Here is a 15,087-nt window from a genome sequence, read left to right as displayed (position 1 = left end):
GCGTGAACTTTTTGAGTTTACGCTTCGTGTGCCGCTGGTATAACCAGCAAATCAGAGTCGAACAAACGTGAGGATTTTCCGTCAGAAATCACGAACAAACAAGACAAACATCGTCTCGAACCGATCAAATTCACAACAAATGTGGTGTCTTCTTCGATTGGTGTCAGAGCGCGGTGTAATTGTGCGCGCACAATAACTGTGCGGAGCTCAGAAACTGTGCGGAACACAATAACTGTGCGGAGCACACAAATTGTGCGGAGCACAGAAACTGTGCGGAGCACATAATAACTGTGCGGAGCACACAAACTGTACGGAGCACAGAAACTGTGCGGAGCACACAAACTGTGCGGAACACACAATAACTGTGCGGAGCACACAAACTGTGCGGAGCACACAATAACTGTGCGGAGCACAGAAACTGTGCGGAGCACAGAAACTATGCGGAGCACACAAACTGTGCGGAGCACACAAACTGTGCGGAGCACAGAAACTGTATGAAGTACAGAAACTGTGCGGAGCACAAAAATCGTGCGAAACACAAAAAATGTACAAAGTGTGACACCACAATTTTATAAAATGTGCAGTTGTGCTCGCACATTTTACTGTGCTGCGTGTGCGTGGTGGCACAGTGCTACTTGACTCATCACTACTTACCACATACATAGTTCAATACGGTTGTATCTACAGTCTAAATTAAACGCCAAACAAAACAGCGATAGTTCTTTATCATCGCAATGCAATAGCTCAGACGGAGATCCCCTCATGTATGTCTCTTAGTTCAGCTCGTAGGGAGTGAACTTTTGTGCTTATTTCGTCTCTTGGTGACAGTTTCTATCACCTGAGAAAAACGGATTTTATTTTTGTATAACCGAGGTCTTTGAAAGCTTGGCTGAAAAACCGCTGAAGAATAGAGGCGCATGCAGATCACAAGTCGTATTATTCACACCAATCTAAGTCGTCATATGGTACGATCTAACAACATACTCGCCATAGATTCAAGCTGTTACATTGTTTTCCGAGTTGACAGCAACAGTATTTTTCAACGCCAAAGTAAAGAAATCAGTGAGCCAAACCCATCAATGGCCAAACCGGCAGGCTTAGTTGGTACCGTAGTTGGTTGTTACACCAATAAAGAAGAGGAATCACGGTGTATTTAACGGACTTCTTCCATGCATTTAACAGAGCACCCATAAACAGAACCGCCTACGTGCTCTATCAGCCAACTAACTGCGTGCCATAACATATGATAAAAAGCACAAAAGCATTTGGAAATAGAATACGAAATTGAACACAAAACTTTTACTCCTCATATAACCCTTGCTTACCTTTTCAAACTTTGGGAAGAGTTGCTTTATTTAAACTAAATCCAACAATTGCACCAAACCTGCCTTTCCCATTTTATCGCTTCTTTTGTAAACTATGCAAATCCTTCAAAGCGACTCTCAAACTTTCCAACGACCATTGCAGCTGCAGCAACCTTGCCCTAACCTGAATTACAACCAGGTGAGGAAAGTCCATAATCCCCATTCCAACACACGATGGGCTTTCATGTTTCCCATTGTGCCGTCAACTTTTTGCAATCTTATAATTGATTCTGGGCTGGCACAGCTTGATACTATTATGGGTAGGGCAGAGCTTAACATTTGCATAATAAATTTCACTCACCTTCTTCTTCTTCGTCGTCTTCCGGTGCCTTTGTGCGGTACCTTAAATCCGTCTGCTCGATTTAACACCAGCGCCGAGCCCACGCAAACTACGCCCGACCTGAAAAAGTGCACCAATCAAAATCGGTGGTAGAATGCAACGACGAGTTACGGGGCTGGTGCTCTGCCGTACGCAGTTGAGGGTTATGTACGCTGTCGCCTGCCGCGTTTAATTCATTATCCGTTCATCTGTGCCTGTCATGTTGCTTTATCTTCACGACGAGCGGTTCAAGCGCTTACCGATACGTACGGGCATGTATCTAATATTTCCTTTCCTCTTCTCCTTCACAGATGTGTTCCGATGCTGTGCCGAGGTTCAGGGATCTTGCAAGGCGGCCTGCGAGAATGTAAGTATCAATCAACATCCCCCCATTCGAACGCACCTTACTTCCCGCTGAGCAACAGCACCCGATCGAAAGAAGAAAACAAATGTCTTACCTTGATCGCATCACAGGATCATGACGATGAGAGAGTACACGTGAAACACGCGATATGAGAACTGGTGGAGGTTATGATGGATCGACGGAGCAGCGATATCGTAACCGCACGTCGAGCACCCTTCGATAAATGTCTTACTTAGCCACAGGTCTTCCAAATCTTAGCCAAACCAATGAAGCCTGTGTTGCTTGGATGGTTGAGCATGTAAGCATTTTCAGAAATGGTTGTTCTGACGTTTCACCCGTTCCCGTGTGTTTTTTGGTAGGGCCATTATCGCTGAAGAACCATCTGTCATTTTATTAATTTTCCAAATTCATATTCTATCCCGGTTTCTCATACCCCTCTAGACTGAAAGTTTCCTCTCCCTGTCTCCTGGGGCTCTCGACCCGGGTGCTATCCGAAAATTCAAATTAATGTGTGTGCGCCATGCTGCGTACTGGTAGCAAGGCTCAAATAAATTGAATAAGCAAGAAGAACCGAACAAATACAAGGCAAACAAAACGAAATTTTATTCATAAACCCCCTAAACGTGGGCCCCCCTTTATTCGACACCAACGAATTTCTTCTTGGAAGTGAAATCATAAGAATAAGCAAGTATGATTTATTTCGCTGGTTGCTTGTGGGGTTTGGTCGCTGGTCCCACATACAGCCATACTGGTCTTCAGGGAGTTATGCTCAAGTTCTCGGTATTTGAAACTTCCTTCCTGGTGTTTGAAGCATTTTTGTTCTCGAAATGATCACATTGTGTTGCTTGTTTTTTCTCTCTCTTAATGTTTTATTTAATCCACGGGAGTCCTCGCTGTTCGATTATCTTGATCTGCGTGCCCTTCCTGTGTTGGCTCGATAAATGTCGGCTTCTCCCACCCATTTAGCCGTGGTTTGATGATCGGGAGCTCAAAAAAGAAAGAAGATTGAATGCAAAATTTTGGAACCTACCTTTGCTCATTTGAATATACGGCGGCAAGTGCGAACAGACAATCATCAGTGCTAATGTTTTAGGTGATAGCGTATTTACGATTATCGGTTTTCGATGCTGTTGCATTTGATAGGAGTGTTTGTGCATTATTGGCGTATGATTGCAAGTTGATGGAATGTTATTAATGTGTATCAAAATAAATTACTGCTCTGACCTGTTCTTTGTAGATGATAATATTTAGCACAGCTTTGCATAAGCCAATCGTTTGGTACTTATTTTAACGGATATATAGCGGATATTCGATCCTCCCGTTTTCACTGTACGATTGTTTTACATTTACATTTTTCAACATACACCTGTTCTCATTTTCAAGTTCTGTTCCTGTTCTCATGAGTTCTCAAGTGAGAATAGGTGTAATTGTGAATCAAACACAGCTACAAACAGATTCCCGAAAAGTTTGTTTAAGATTATTTATACTTTTTTTCGTCATTGATGCTTTCTGTAATCTTAAAACTTCAACTCAAATTACACAAAAATCGCCAAAAGTGCAATTAACAGAAAAAGAAGAAAATTTGAAGAAAATCTGCAATAAAATGTAAAGTGAAAAAAAATGAGAATGATCAAGAGCTCAAAGCAGTGCTGCAAAATGTCACTGTCTATGTCGTATGCCAACCAGGCCGTCCTTACGAGAAATAAACAAAAAACTCAATGTCAGCGTCATTATGACATTCCTTTTTATACAATTTTGTTTGCGGGATATGCGTCACATCTTATCTAATCCTAACTTTCATATTATTGTATTTTCTCAAGCGATGGCACCGGAGGAAATAGGCTTATAGAATTTAATGTCATTAGATTTTCTAGATACGATCGGCACCACAATTTAAAAATCGTATAATAAAGGGTCTTTTGGGAAATAAACCAGCTCGGATGATTCAAATATGACAAAATTTTCCATGAATGTATATGTATAAACTCAGTTTGAAAATACCCTGTGTTAGATGCACCACTGAACACAAACCAATATATGAGGTTAAATTTAATTAATACAGAAGATAACAGTGTCATGCCATAATGTAAGATTGTTACTCAATTATATAACAAACCAATTCCAATGCCGCCTCCAGCAAACCTTAGCTGCAGCTTAGTTAGATAAACTTTATTGATGACGCATCAATGCACAAATAAAACAGCTGGATGAATTTTCTGTGTAAAGGAATATTTACCGGATTATACCTTATCTCGTGACGGCTGAAAAATTGACGACTTAAAGGCGTGATAAGCTACCGCTAACGATGGTCAATCGAATTTATTTCGCAAAAGCCGGTCTCTCGCTCTCTCCCTGTTTGACTGTCGTGGAAACCTGTTGAAACACCACGGCCGAACTTCGTTTCATACCGAACCTTTAGTATACGAAACCGCTGTCGATCGGTGCACGGTTTGAAAAATTCGTCCACAATCTGGTTGAAGGTTTTTAATTCGGCTCTTTTTTTCGATCCCCTCGATGTCAGGCGAAATGCTTTGCGGTTACGATTTGTTGCCAGTTTGTTTTCAAGTTCATTCTAGCGTTCACCTTCAACGGTTTCCACGCGGAAGGACAAACAGAGAAAATCTACACACACACAACAACAAGCAATCGTCGTCACACGATCAGCAATAAATTATGAGGCATATTTCTTGACCACTGATTCCTCACTGGATCTTCACCTCAAAAAGATGGGTGAAAAAGAGAGATACAAATAGGTATGAATAAGGGAGAGAGAGGAGGAAAAGAAAAAGTATCTCTTCCATGCACCTTCGTCAAACGGCTGGAATGCTCATGAGATGACATTCACTCGATATTAAGATTCAGTTTTTGTGTTGTGCTTTGTTTTAATGACGATCGAATGAAATTTCTGATGGAACGTACTTCTGTCGTCATGTTGCTGCGGCACTACAAGCACACACACACAGTGAGAGCTCCAATCGGTTTGTTTTTTTTTTTTTTGAATAATTTTGAATTTTTAATTAACCAACCTCCGAACGATTTCACCGTTTTTTGCTTTTGGGAAAGGGATCAGCTAAAGGTTGGCCACGGTTTGCCACAATTAGTTAAGCTGACACACAACAGACAAAACATCGGAGAGCGAGATATTTGATACCACGCTCCACCAAACAGGGTGGAATGCTAATGTAAAGTCAACAGGTTCTCGGTTCTCCGCCCAAGGACGTTCAGTCAACTTTACAGACAATTTCAAGTAAACGAAGATAACTGTAATTAATACTCACGCAGCAGCTAATGATCCTGCCCGCTTGTATGTGTGTGTATGTTTTTGTTTTTTGTGCCGCCATCAACGACACGTTCTATTTAGAACTTTCACTTGCTTTGGTTTATTGCGAAGCCGCAGCAATGCCCACATTCACTTGCACTAGCAGCAAACACACGACACCCGGGATGTGAAGATTGATTCATTAGTGGAATCATGATCCGTTTCCTAATACGCCCGAAACGCTGCCGACACGGTCGTCCTCTATATTTGTCACCATCAACGTCCTCTGTCCCGTCCCAAAGGACGATGCTGGCGTAAATTGACCACATCGCGCACGGGATGTGCATGTAGCGAATTCCTTCCAGACTGATGCGTGGGCTTTTGGGATGTGAAGTGAAAACGCACCCGATGACGGTTTAATGGTGCAGCTACCAATTAATTAACACATGGCTCTGTGGCCAATGGCTCGGTCCGTCGGCTTGGCTGGCTGGTTGGTCCAATGAACGGAATGCAATTAGCCGTCGGGATGAAGCGTCACCAAGCGAAAACCAGTTCAGCTTTCGTTGGCATATATTCGGAGCGTTTTCATTATTTCTCTCCACGCCGGCCTCCGTTTCGCTGCAAAACGGCCGGTCAGTATATTATTACATTGAATTTACGATAACGTTTCTCACGATGGTGGGTTTTTAGCATACACATTTCATAGAAACGGAGGGTGTTGTTGTACTCTTTGCATATGAAATTAAGTCGGTGCTGTGATATGGGTGACCGCGAAACATGAGAACGATCATTTGATTTCTTTCCTATAGTCGTCTGAGTCTGACTACCTTTGATGATAGTTGATAAAATCCATAGGTTTGGACCTGACTAACTTAAAATGAGCTATACTTGATTACCGTGGTTTATGACATTTCGTTTCAAAAGATCTTCAAACTTAAATCAATCGTGTATGTTACTAGTTTACATGGCATGTTCGCATGCGTATTATAGGTCATTGTTATCATTGTATTGTCCTTCGGCATGGCTTTATCTTCAGAATTACTTTCAAAAATAATGTAAAATTATGTTTCAAGATACGACAATCGCTAAGCATGTTGGCTTAGACCTAACTGTTCTTGAATAAGCATGTTTAAAAATTCTGGTTTTTGCAATCTGCTCTTCTGTCAGTAAACCTACACCTAACGCTTATGGTTTCCGTTGTTGCGGAAATAACAAAAAAGGCCACCTCGTACCTGGCATTCACGCATGATGTTAATATTTGTAAGAAAAACACCTAGAACGACCCTTTTTGTCAGCTAATAGATTGCATAATATTTAACAAACGTGAATAAAATATGACTCCCATTCGCTCCATGCATGCCATAATGTTATGTGAGAAACATGTTTATCCAGTTTTTGCCTAGTACTACCATGGCTTTTCTCACGGTACATTTGATAAGTCTACGGTGTCAATGTACACCAGAGCACAAAAAAAAACCTCGAATTGAAAGGAATCTCTTATAGAGTGGAAAGAGTAGTCCATCATTATCTAAATTGTGACCCAAATGAAAAAAAAGTTATGACTTTTTCCTTTCAACCTGTACAAATGCATGTAGCCTGCAAAAATCCAATTTTATTTGTAATTTCAATTCTAATAAAATTCGAATTCAATTCAGTTTCAATAAAATTCAATTTTATTTTAAAATCTAAATGCTGTAATCATACTTCACACAGCTCATTTTGTGCTCATAATCTAATGTTTTGGATTTACTACCACTTTCTATCCTTAGCTTATTTAAGAGCAAATTTTCAAACAATACTGTGCTAAAACAGATGTTTGTATCATTTATGGTAATTTTTTCTGCTTTAAAAGACGTTTTTAGACAATCAAATTACGAAATACAGATAATTCCAAATAAGCTGGTTAAAAACAGGTGCGGTAGTGTAAACTTCCCATCACATAAAGCTCACTTCCCTCAAGAAAAAGTCAAGAATGTGTCCCAAAGTTATTGTGATTGTGGAGGACATTTCGGTTTTTGTACTAGTCAAGTTTATTCTTGGGCGTTTTTCAGTTTGTATGACTTTAAAATCTCAGATACATTGAGCGATTATAAGTATCGCCCAATTCAAGCCCCGAATAGACCGTGACCCCATACGTAGGACTGACTATTCTGCTATATCAATCAATCAATAAGTCACTAAAAGCCATGCCCACTAGTGTGTGGGACAGGCAAGCCTTGACTGACATCGGTTGTTGAGCCAAAGAAGACGAAGAAGAGGATTATTCTAATGTATAATTATGAAATACTAAACATACGTAAAACCCATAATTAATTTAAACAAACAAATAAGCCAAATTAATTTATACGCGTAGACACGTCGAGAAAAATTCTGCCAATATGATAAGTTTGTAATAATAAATGGAATAGTAAATCGAATAAACACAGCATAGAGTCTTTTAGTAAAACATCGGAGATTTGAACTAACCCAAAATTAAAATAAAGCACAATTATATAAAATACCATTTGATTAAAAGTTTTCAAATTCTACGACAACAAAAGACTTCCAACAACAACAGAAAATGAACGCACTCGGTCAATACTTGAGCCTCGCCACGATCATTACCGAGCGCAAAGTAAAACTGAACGATCAGCAATCAACGCATATTCCACATGCAAAAATAAACCATACATCTCTCAACCTGTGCAAACCCTTTTACGCTGTTGACCGAGCCGAGCGTTTCATGCCTCGCTTATTTATGTTCCATCCGTTGCGCTTTTTACCCTCCGCACCACCGATCGGATACGATCACGTAAAATGCCTTCGGTCCACGTTGTCACCACATCTGCGCAGAGCTCCGGTCACCATCGGGAAGGTGAAAATGGTAAAAAGTGTCCACCCAGCGGTGCAATTACTGTTTGCCTACGGCAAATCGATAAATCAATCCTTCCGCCCGGACCCTCACGCCCAGCTTTTCTCTTTGCTTGGAGGCGAGTTGGGTCAGGTGCGTCTAGGGTTCGGACGAAAAACCACCACCTCTCACATCGTTATCGCCATTCGCTAGTTAAAGATCGCGTTCTAGACACTATGTCCCGCATCGTATCATTCATCAGCCCTGTTCCGCTGTTCTTGTTGCTCTCGCTGGCCACACTACGCGGTGACCCGTTTGTTGCGCTGCGTACATCCACCACCAATCGGACGCTGCTCTGCTGGGCCATAAAACTGTCCCCGACGGCGTACGTCACCGATGCGGAGTGTGTCCGGTCCCATCGAAAGCACCAAATTGTGATGATTTATGGTGACATTGCACCGAACCGGACCGTACAGGAGCGCTTGGGTCGAAAGGTGGCTGGCTTGCGGCAACCGGCCTGTCGCTATCGGGTGCCTTCGCTGGTGCTGGTCGGTGCCCCGGACGACAGCGAGCGATCCGTGCTGAATCGAACGGTACGCAACTTTATCGCATCCTACGGTATGGTGCAATGCGAGCAACAACAACAGACCTGCCGGGAGTGTCGAGTGCTGGCAATACGACGAAACCTTCCCTGTCCGGTCACACCCGGCACGATGGCCGTGGTGTACAGCGACTGTCTTAAGCAGGTGGCGTATGCATTCGTAGTGTACAGACTGTACAGAAAGTAAGCACCGCAACGTCTTCTATCTCTCACTCCCTACTAGCTGGACGCCATCGAGATCGAACACGCTGCCAAGGTTACGTCGCAGTGGGACACTTGGGCCTGGACGTTACGGCGAAAGCTCAAAGCAACACTGTACACCGATCTGGAACGGATGGGCCGGGCGCGGATGGAGATGCTCAACTTTATGACCGCAGCAAGACGCTGAACTGGTCAACTGGTCAGCGAACGAGTCGTTCGCATAAAATGTTGCAGCACGGTCGTAAAAGCTTTAGTCGTTTAAAGTGCAGTCCGGTGCCGATGTGGACGTGCTTGGTTTGTGTCCTAGAACAGGTGGCGGTACTACTTCTGTACCCTTTCCCGCCACGAGTGGAGAAGCATTTTATGGGATCAAATGCTGAGTAAATTCTCACAACAGTTGCATATTGATTGCTCGCCACTCGACTCGATACGTGGGCTGCAATAAAACAAATACTGTAGATGCATGCGATAATGAGGCGACAGAATTATTTTATTGGTCTACTATTGAAACAGCTTGCAGGTGAAATAGTTCTTTTTACTGTTTCTAGATCAGGGGTGCACAACTGGTAATATCTACTGTTTCTTCGCCCGCTAATGTTTGATATTTCGAAAGCTCTTTAAATTTTAGAATACAAATGTTCAACCACGATGATTCAACCACGCTAATTTTATTTTTTTTCCTTGTAGTATACACTAATTGTCCTTGATTTAGCAGAATTTATGATTTGGCATATTTATTTATTAATTTATATGTTTACAATTTATATCACTACACTGAGCCGTAGATTATTATATAAAAGATTATTTTATCACTTAAACTTCTAAACTTCCATAATGTTATGCGTTTTTAAACGTGAATATGTAATGAATATAGAATATAATAATGTAAGAACTAATGACTAATTCCCATATGACATTTTTAGCTTATTTTATTCATATCTGTTGAATGGTATTCATGAACTTCCAACAAGAGATAGAGAGAAATAAAGTTTTGGCAAAAACTGTACCGAAACATTAATTAAACGAACTTCCTAGCGAGGAACTATTGATGGATGGATAGCATTTTTTCCCCGAAGTCGGATTGATCCGGGTCCAGGCTGACTCGGAGTTTGATTCGGAGTTATTCCTGATTTTACGAGTGGGATAGGGGGGAGGTCAGGATCTGGACTCGATCGGACTCGGTTGTGGAGTTGTGGAGTTTAGCCCAGTTTTGGTCCAGAGCCGTCTTCAGTTTTTCAGATGCGGAGTCGAAGTGCCCTTAGGAAGCAATACTAGAATGCTCACAATCATACGTTTATGTTCATCGAGGGTCGTTATGTTTCAAATTACAGATAGCTTCAAACTCCGGACACACATCTTGTTTTTATTTGCCTTATTTATATAAATGCCATGCTCTACTAAAATCAATTAAAAATGTATCTGACCTGTAGGTCCTGATGTCACAGCCCAAATAGCCAGCTCGAACTCCATAGCTGATTTGCGGCTGTTTAGCGAAAAATCGTTTTAATGTCTAACTTTGTGGGTGATTAAGAGATGAAACGGTACTTGGTGGAACCATAAAGCTTTTTAACAAGTACACGGTACTCTTTGGAACCTTTCGGCTTATTAGTACTATCTGTACTAATGTAGGGTGTAATGTGTAATGTGTAAAGGGATCTGTGTAATGTAGGGTTGAAGATGGAACTTTAAGGCTTTTTAAGAATGTGTACCGAACTTGGTGGAACTTTATAGCTTTTTAATGCATGCCATCGGTACAAGGTGGGTCTTGTCAAAGTTTCAAAGACAGACACCGTCAATCATCTCATTGTTGCTACACAAGTTAGATTAGTTCTTTGAAGAAAGGATTTTGAGGGAAGTGATTGTGATTGTACAGTAAATTGTGTGAAATTTAGTGTAATCCATGAATGTTTAAACATTTAAAAATAAATACATGTACTTAAACAAAACCAATCTTGTTGTCAATCTACAATTATTTCATCGATGACGCTTGCTTGAAAATAAAACACAAAGAAAAATAACCCTCGGCACCGTGGCACAAGGAAGCTGCTTAGGCGCTATTTGGAAGGACCACCTGGAGCTTTAATGCTGTTTATCTACTGCAAAAGGCGAATTCAAGCAGCGATCTTTAGCTTACCAAAATTGGCTGCTTTAGCAATTCTGGCTATTTGGAAGTAATTAAATATTTTATGTTGGTCAGTCTTCAAATCGACGCCAGTGTAACTTCTTCGCTAATTCCTATTAATATCCACGTGCATTTGCAATGAAATACATCGGGATCCATTGTAGAAGTGGTTACTAACGTGAAAAAACAGTGTATTATCAAATTGTGCTCTGAATTTCGTTAAAATCCTTTGTTTAATTCTGTCGGGAATTCAAAGCAAGATTTTTTTTATTTTGTTTTCAATTCCGGACAGTGCCGAAGTGTTAAATTGCATTAAAATATTTGTTTGGACATTAATAAAAACATGAAGAGATATTTGAAGAAAGATGTGCCTGATGACTTAATGGCCGTGCAGGAAAGATCTTCGATTCGCACAGCAGTACTTTGGTTCAATTCCAGAGGAAAGTCACACGCAAACCCCATGTAAGACCGTCGTCCTGTCGGTTCAGGAGGGCACTGGCCTTCCGGACGTAAATATAAATGAAAAAAGTGTAGTTTGTGTGTTGATAAAAATATTAGAAATTACATTTTGAGACCGTCCGGAATATGAATCAAAACGTCCGTAATTTGAAACATGAGCTGGAAACTGTTCGGAATATTAATCAATATATCTTCAGTAAACTGAGTAATGCCGGGGTACGACCGATTAAATATGAATTAGTAAAAAAATATTACGTGCCAAAAATGCCTTAAATATTCGTAATTCGAAGCAATACATACACATACAAGTATTAAATAGATCATAAAACTGATTTTCGATCATAAAACTGTCGTCAACTCTATATTTAATACCTATTGCCTACTGCACTATCGTTTTTCTTGCCCTCATCTTACAATTTTACTATAGCTGCGGGGTTCCTTATATTGAAATGGCTGCCGACCCCTGATCTACAACACTGTTATCGGTGTAGAAGGATTGCCTCGCCTTCTCCAGAAACATTTTATAGTAACGTATGCTTTCTGCGACAAAGCTACCGGTGGCGAATCCATAAGACAAGATGCCCACCAGCTCACTGTTCTCGTTGAATATAGCGGCCCCTGGAAGACCCTGTTGTATCAAGCGAAAGACATTCAAAACATGTTACAAAGTTTTCCATTATGGAGTTATTTTTTCTGCTGAACCTACCTCAATTGTTTGCAACTTTTCGATGTCTTTTCCTACTGGCTTGAGACATATCTGTCGCCCACAATCAAACACTGCGTATTCTTTTTGACATACCCTGCACTTTTGCAGCTTCATGCGAACGTTCACTTTCTGTAGAGACTTATCAACTCCTACAAGTGTTAGATAATCTCCATTTTTCACATCACTCATTAAGGTATTTCGTGTCAACGATCGATGGATGCCTCCACACTTCACTTCCATTACTCCTATATTGTGACTCAGAAAAGTGTACTTGGGATGTAGCTCATAACTAGTTACATCACACTGTGTCTTTGGAGGAACCATTCGAGAGTCTTTTGTACTGGTCAACTGCAATTCCGATGGCTTACTTGAGACTAAACAAGCAGCAGATGTAACGAACAATTCACTCGCAATCTCAACAGCATTGCACACATGTTGTCCATACTTTTGAATGGATTTGACACTAGGCAATGCTGCTGCGAATGTTAAACGATCCTCACTTAAACCTGTCGACAGCAGGCAGACAGCTAACAGGATCAACCTACACGCTGGGTAGAACATTGCTCGACCTCTTAACTTCCGGCTCTGCAACTGGAACTGTTGCGTGGGCTACTAATCGCGACTGCATTTATAGCGTTACCGCTGCTAACCTATATGTGTGTTTTCTTTCTCTCTTTTCCCCGCAGCTATCGCTGGCACGCATCGCCTCCGAACCAGGCTCCCGGGAGGCCAAGCTGCTGGACGTGCGCAAGTACTGCCCCCGGCAGCAGGTCCCCTTCTGGCAGTGCATGAACGAAACGATGGCAGCGGTCCAGCGGGGAGCCAGCTGGCCGGGGCGCATCTGCTGTCCGCTGGCGATGTCCGTCAGGTGTCAGCACGTGTGCGCTACGGGGTCATCGCAGGACGATCTACGGACGGGCTGTCGGGCGAGTGATGAACAGCAGCTGTACGGCTGCCTCAAGCGCCAGGAGGACGGCCATCGGTGCTGCAGCAGTGCCCGCACCGCCGAATGTCTTGACGCGTGCGGACAAGTGTTCCAGCGCTACCAGACCCCTTCGAAGGCGTTGCGCGAACGGGTACTGACGGGTTGTCGCACCAACAACAGTAACGTGATGCAGTGCATCAAGGGATTCATCGATGTGACCTTCAACCGGAACCTGAAGCGATGTAAGTTACCACAAGCGTTCGTAACCTTCCATCGATCTTATCCTTTCCCTCTTTCTCTCCCATACTCCCTGTCACACCAGATGTGCCGTGCTGTGATGCATCGCCGGAACCAAAGTGTCGCCGGGTCTGTCACGAGACACTCACTGCCGGCGGTTCCGACACCGACCCGTACACGGTGGAGGAAATGATCGATCTGCTGCAGCACCGGGGCGGATGTGGCGCACTGATGCCAACGCTGCCGCTGTGGAAATGTTTCCTGGAGGCCGACAAGCAACGGTCCGCCGGTCAGCAGGCCAACTCGAACGAGGTGTCACGTATCAACCAGATTGGTATGGATTCGGCCAAGCAGCACTGCTGTCTGAAGGCCGAATCGGTCCGATGTCGGCGCCTCTGCTCCACGACGTACGCGAACGAGTGGACGACGAATTTGGTTGACTTTGAGCAGGAATGTTTGGCGGCACCGGAAGAACACGCCCTTCGGCAGTGCATCGACGAAGGTAAGGTGTGCGAATGGTCACACGATACGGTGCGGCCTCGATGCGCCGCCGTACACTGACCCGGGGGGACGTTCCCCCGGGTCCCAGGGGTTCCAGGGCCCTTATCTGTGCATGTGTGTGTGCGTGTCGTGATGCGTTAAGCTCATTCACTATTCGTTACACGATGCAGCGGCGCCATGCGGGAAAGAATTGTTTGTTTCTTTGTGTATTTTTTGCTTGTCCCATTTACTTTTTTTGTTTTCTTGTTCATGTTTACATTCCTTTTTACTTTGTCTTGTCAATGGAAATAATATACACTAATGCATGAAAGCAAACCACATGAAAAGTTGTGTTTTATTTCTAGCCATATTAACTGCATGCTTACGTAAGCTATTAAGAAATTTGTGAGTTAAGATATTAATGGGCAATTATCCGTGAAAACTCCAAAGATGTTTAGTCATGGGAGTGCAATATTTACACGATTCAATTATTTATAAAGATTCACAGATTGACAGGGACTTTCAGATGTTCACATGGAACAGAGAAGAAGCCTGGAATCGATGCTCGGGCTGTTCGGAATGACAGAATTCTATGACAAAATTTTATGGTGTAACGACTTATTGTGCTTCGCAATAGTGGTGGGTCAAACGATTCAACGATTTCGGATGGGGTATTCAACATACCTTGACCCACCCCGACCCGAACTCGCTGCACGAACGGGTCAGAGTTGCCTATGCTTTCTTGAACCTACTAGAATCGTTGCACCTACTGAACCTACTTGTACCTTTCGGATCGGCCCGATCGACTCTGAGTCGCTTACGGATGTTTCCGACCCGATAGGTTCGATCCGATCATCAATATACTTCCGATAGTTAGCTCTTGCTGGGGGAATACGGGTCGTGAAAGGATTCGTTCCGTCAAGCCTTTTCCAGAAGCCAGCGAATCTATAGAATAAACAATCCTTTTTGGGCGCTTCCGACAGCACATTTTCTGCAAGTTTGCTCCAATCGTTGCATCAATGACTGAGAAATCGAAACAAAACCCGATGCAACTCGGCATTAGAACCAATCGAACCTCCATACATCCTCTACAGAAGTAGCTCTTTTGAATTCTATAACTAAACTGTGGTTTGGCGATGCTACCGAGACAGTGACTGGTGTTGAGTGAGTGATTTTTATTTTTATTCAATGTTACGATTTTAATACTGGACCGATGGTTT

At 42.6% G+C, this 15,087-nt stretch overlaps 3 protein-coding genes across 7 annotated transcripts in view; 2 read left to right on the top strand and 1 right to left on the bottom strand.

Moving 5' to 3' along the window:
• LOC1272554 (reversion-inducing cysteine-rich protein with Kazal motifs) overlaps positions 1-15,087 on the top strand; it is a 53,592-nt gene that overhangs the window by 34,220 nt on the left and 4,285 nt on the right. For all 5 annotated transcript variants that reach the window (XM_061658917.1, XM_061658919.1, XM_061658922.1 and 2 more), the window contains 3 exons: positions 1,995-2,050; positions 12,912-13,392; positions 13,473-13,889. In XM_061658917.1, the coding sequence (XP_061514901.1) occupies positions 1,995-2,050; positions 12,912-13,392; positions 13,473-13,889 (954 nt within the window). The remainder of the gene's footprint in view (positions 1-1,994; positions 2,051-12,911; positions 13,393-13,472; positions 13,890-15,087) is intronic.
• LOC1272550 (uncharacterized) lies at positions 2,057-9,410 on the top strand. The gene is made up of 2 exons (XM_311365.5): positions 2,057-8,882; positions 8,961-9,410. The coding sequence occupies exons 1-2, from the start codon at positions 8,103-8,105 to the stop codon at positions 9,123-9,125; spliced, it is 945 nt and encodes a 314-aa protein (XP_311365.3). The 5' UTR covers positions 2,057-8,102; the 3' UTR covers positions 9,126-9,410.
• On the bottom strand, positions 11,767-12,902 carry LOC133393547 (uncharacterized). The gene is made up of 2 exons (XM_061658925.1): positions 12,226-12,902; positions 11,767-12,147 (listed from the first exon to the last, which is right to left on the bottom strand). The coding sequence occupies exons 1-2, from the start codon at positions 12,784-12,786 to the stop codon at positions 11,959-11,961; spliced, it is 750 nt and encodes a 249-aa protein (XP_061514909.1). The 5' UTR covers positions 12,787-12,902; the 3' UTR covers positions 11,767-11,958.

This window comes from Anopheles gambiae, chromosome 3 (genome assembly GCF_943734735.2).
Source record: "Anopheles gambiae chromosome 3, idAnoGambNW_F1_1, whole genome shotgun sequence".
Classification (NCBI taxonomy): domain Eukaryota; kingdom Metazoa; phylum Arthropoda; class Insecta; order Diptera; family Culicidae; genus Anopheles; species Anopheles gambiae.
Note: the sequence above shows the minus strand (reverse complement) of the source record. Positions and strands in the feature narration are given on the sequence as shown.

What these genes read in the sequence shown, in the direction of transcription:
- LOC1272550 (XM_311365.5), top strand. Translation starts at nt 8,103, where the DNA reads ATGCCTTCGGTCCACGTTGTCACCACATCTGCGCAGAGCTCCGGTCAC. An exon ending in ACAGCGACTGTCTTAAGCAG is followed by an intron (nt 8,883 to 8,960) that starts GTGGCGTATGCA and finishes ACTCCCTACTAG; the next exon opens with CTGGACGCCATCGAGATCGA.
- LOC133393547 (XM_061658925.1), bottom strand. Translation starts at nt 12,786, where the DNA reads ATGTTCTACCCAGCGTGTAGGTTGATCCTGTTAGCTGTCTGCCTGCTG. An exon ending in AAAAGTTGCAAACAATTGAG is followed by an intron (nt 12,148 to 12,225) that starts GTAGGTTCAGCA and finishes TTGATACAACAG; the next exon opens with GGTCTTCCAGGGGCCGCTAT.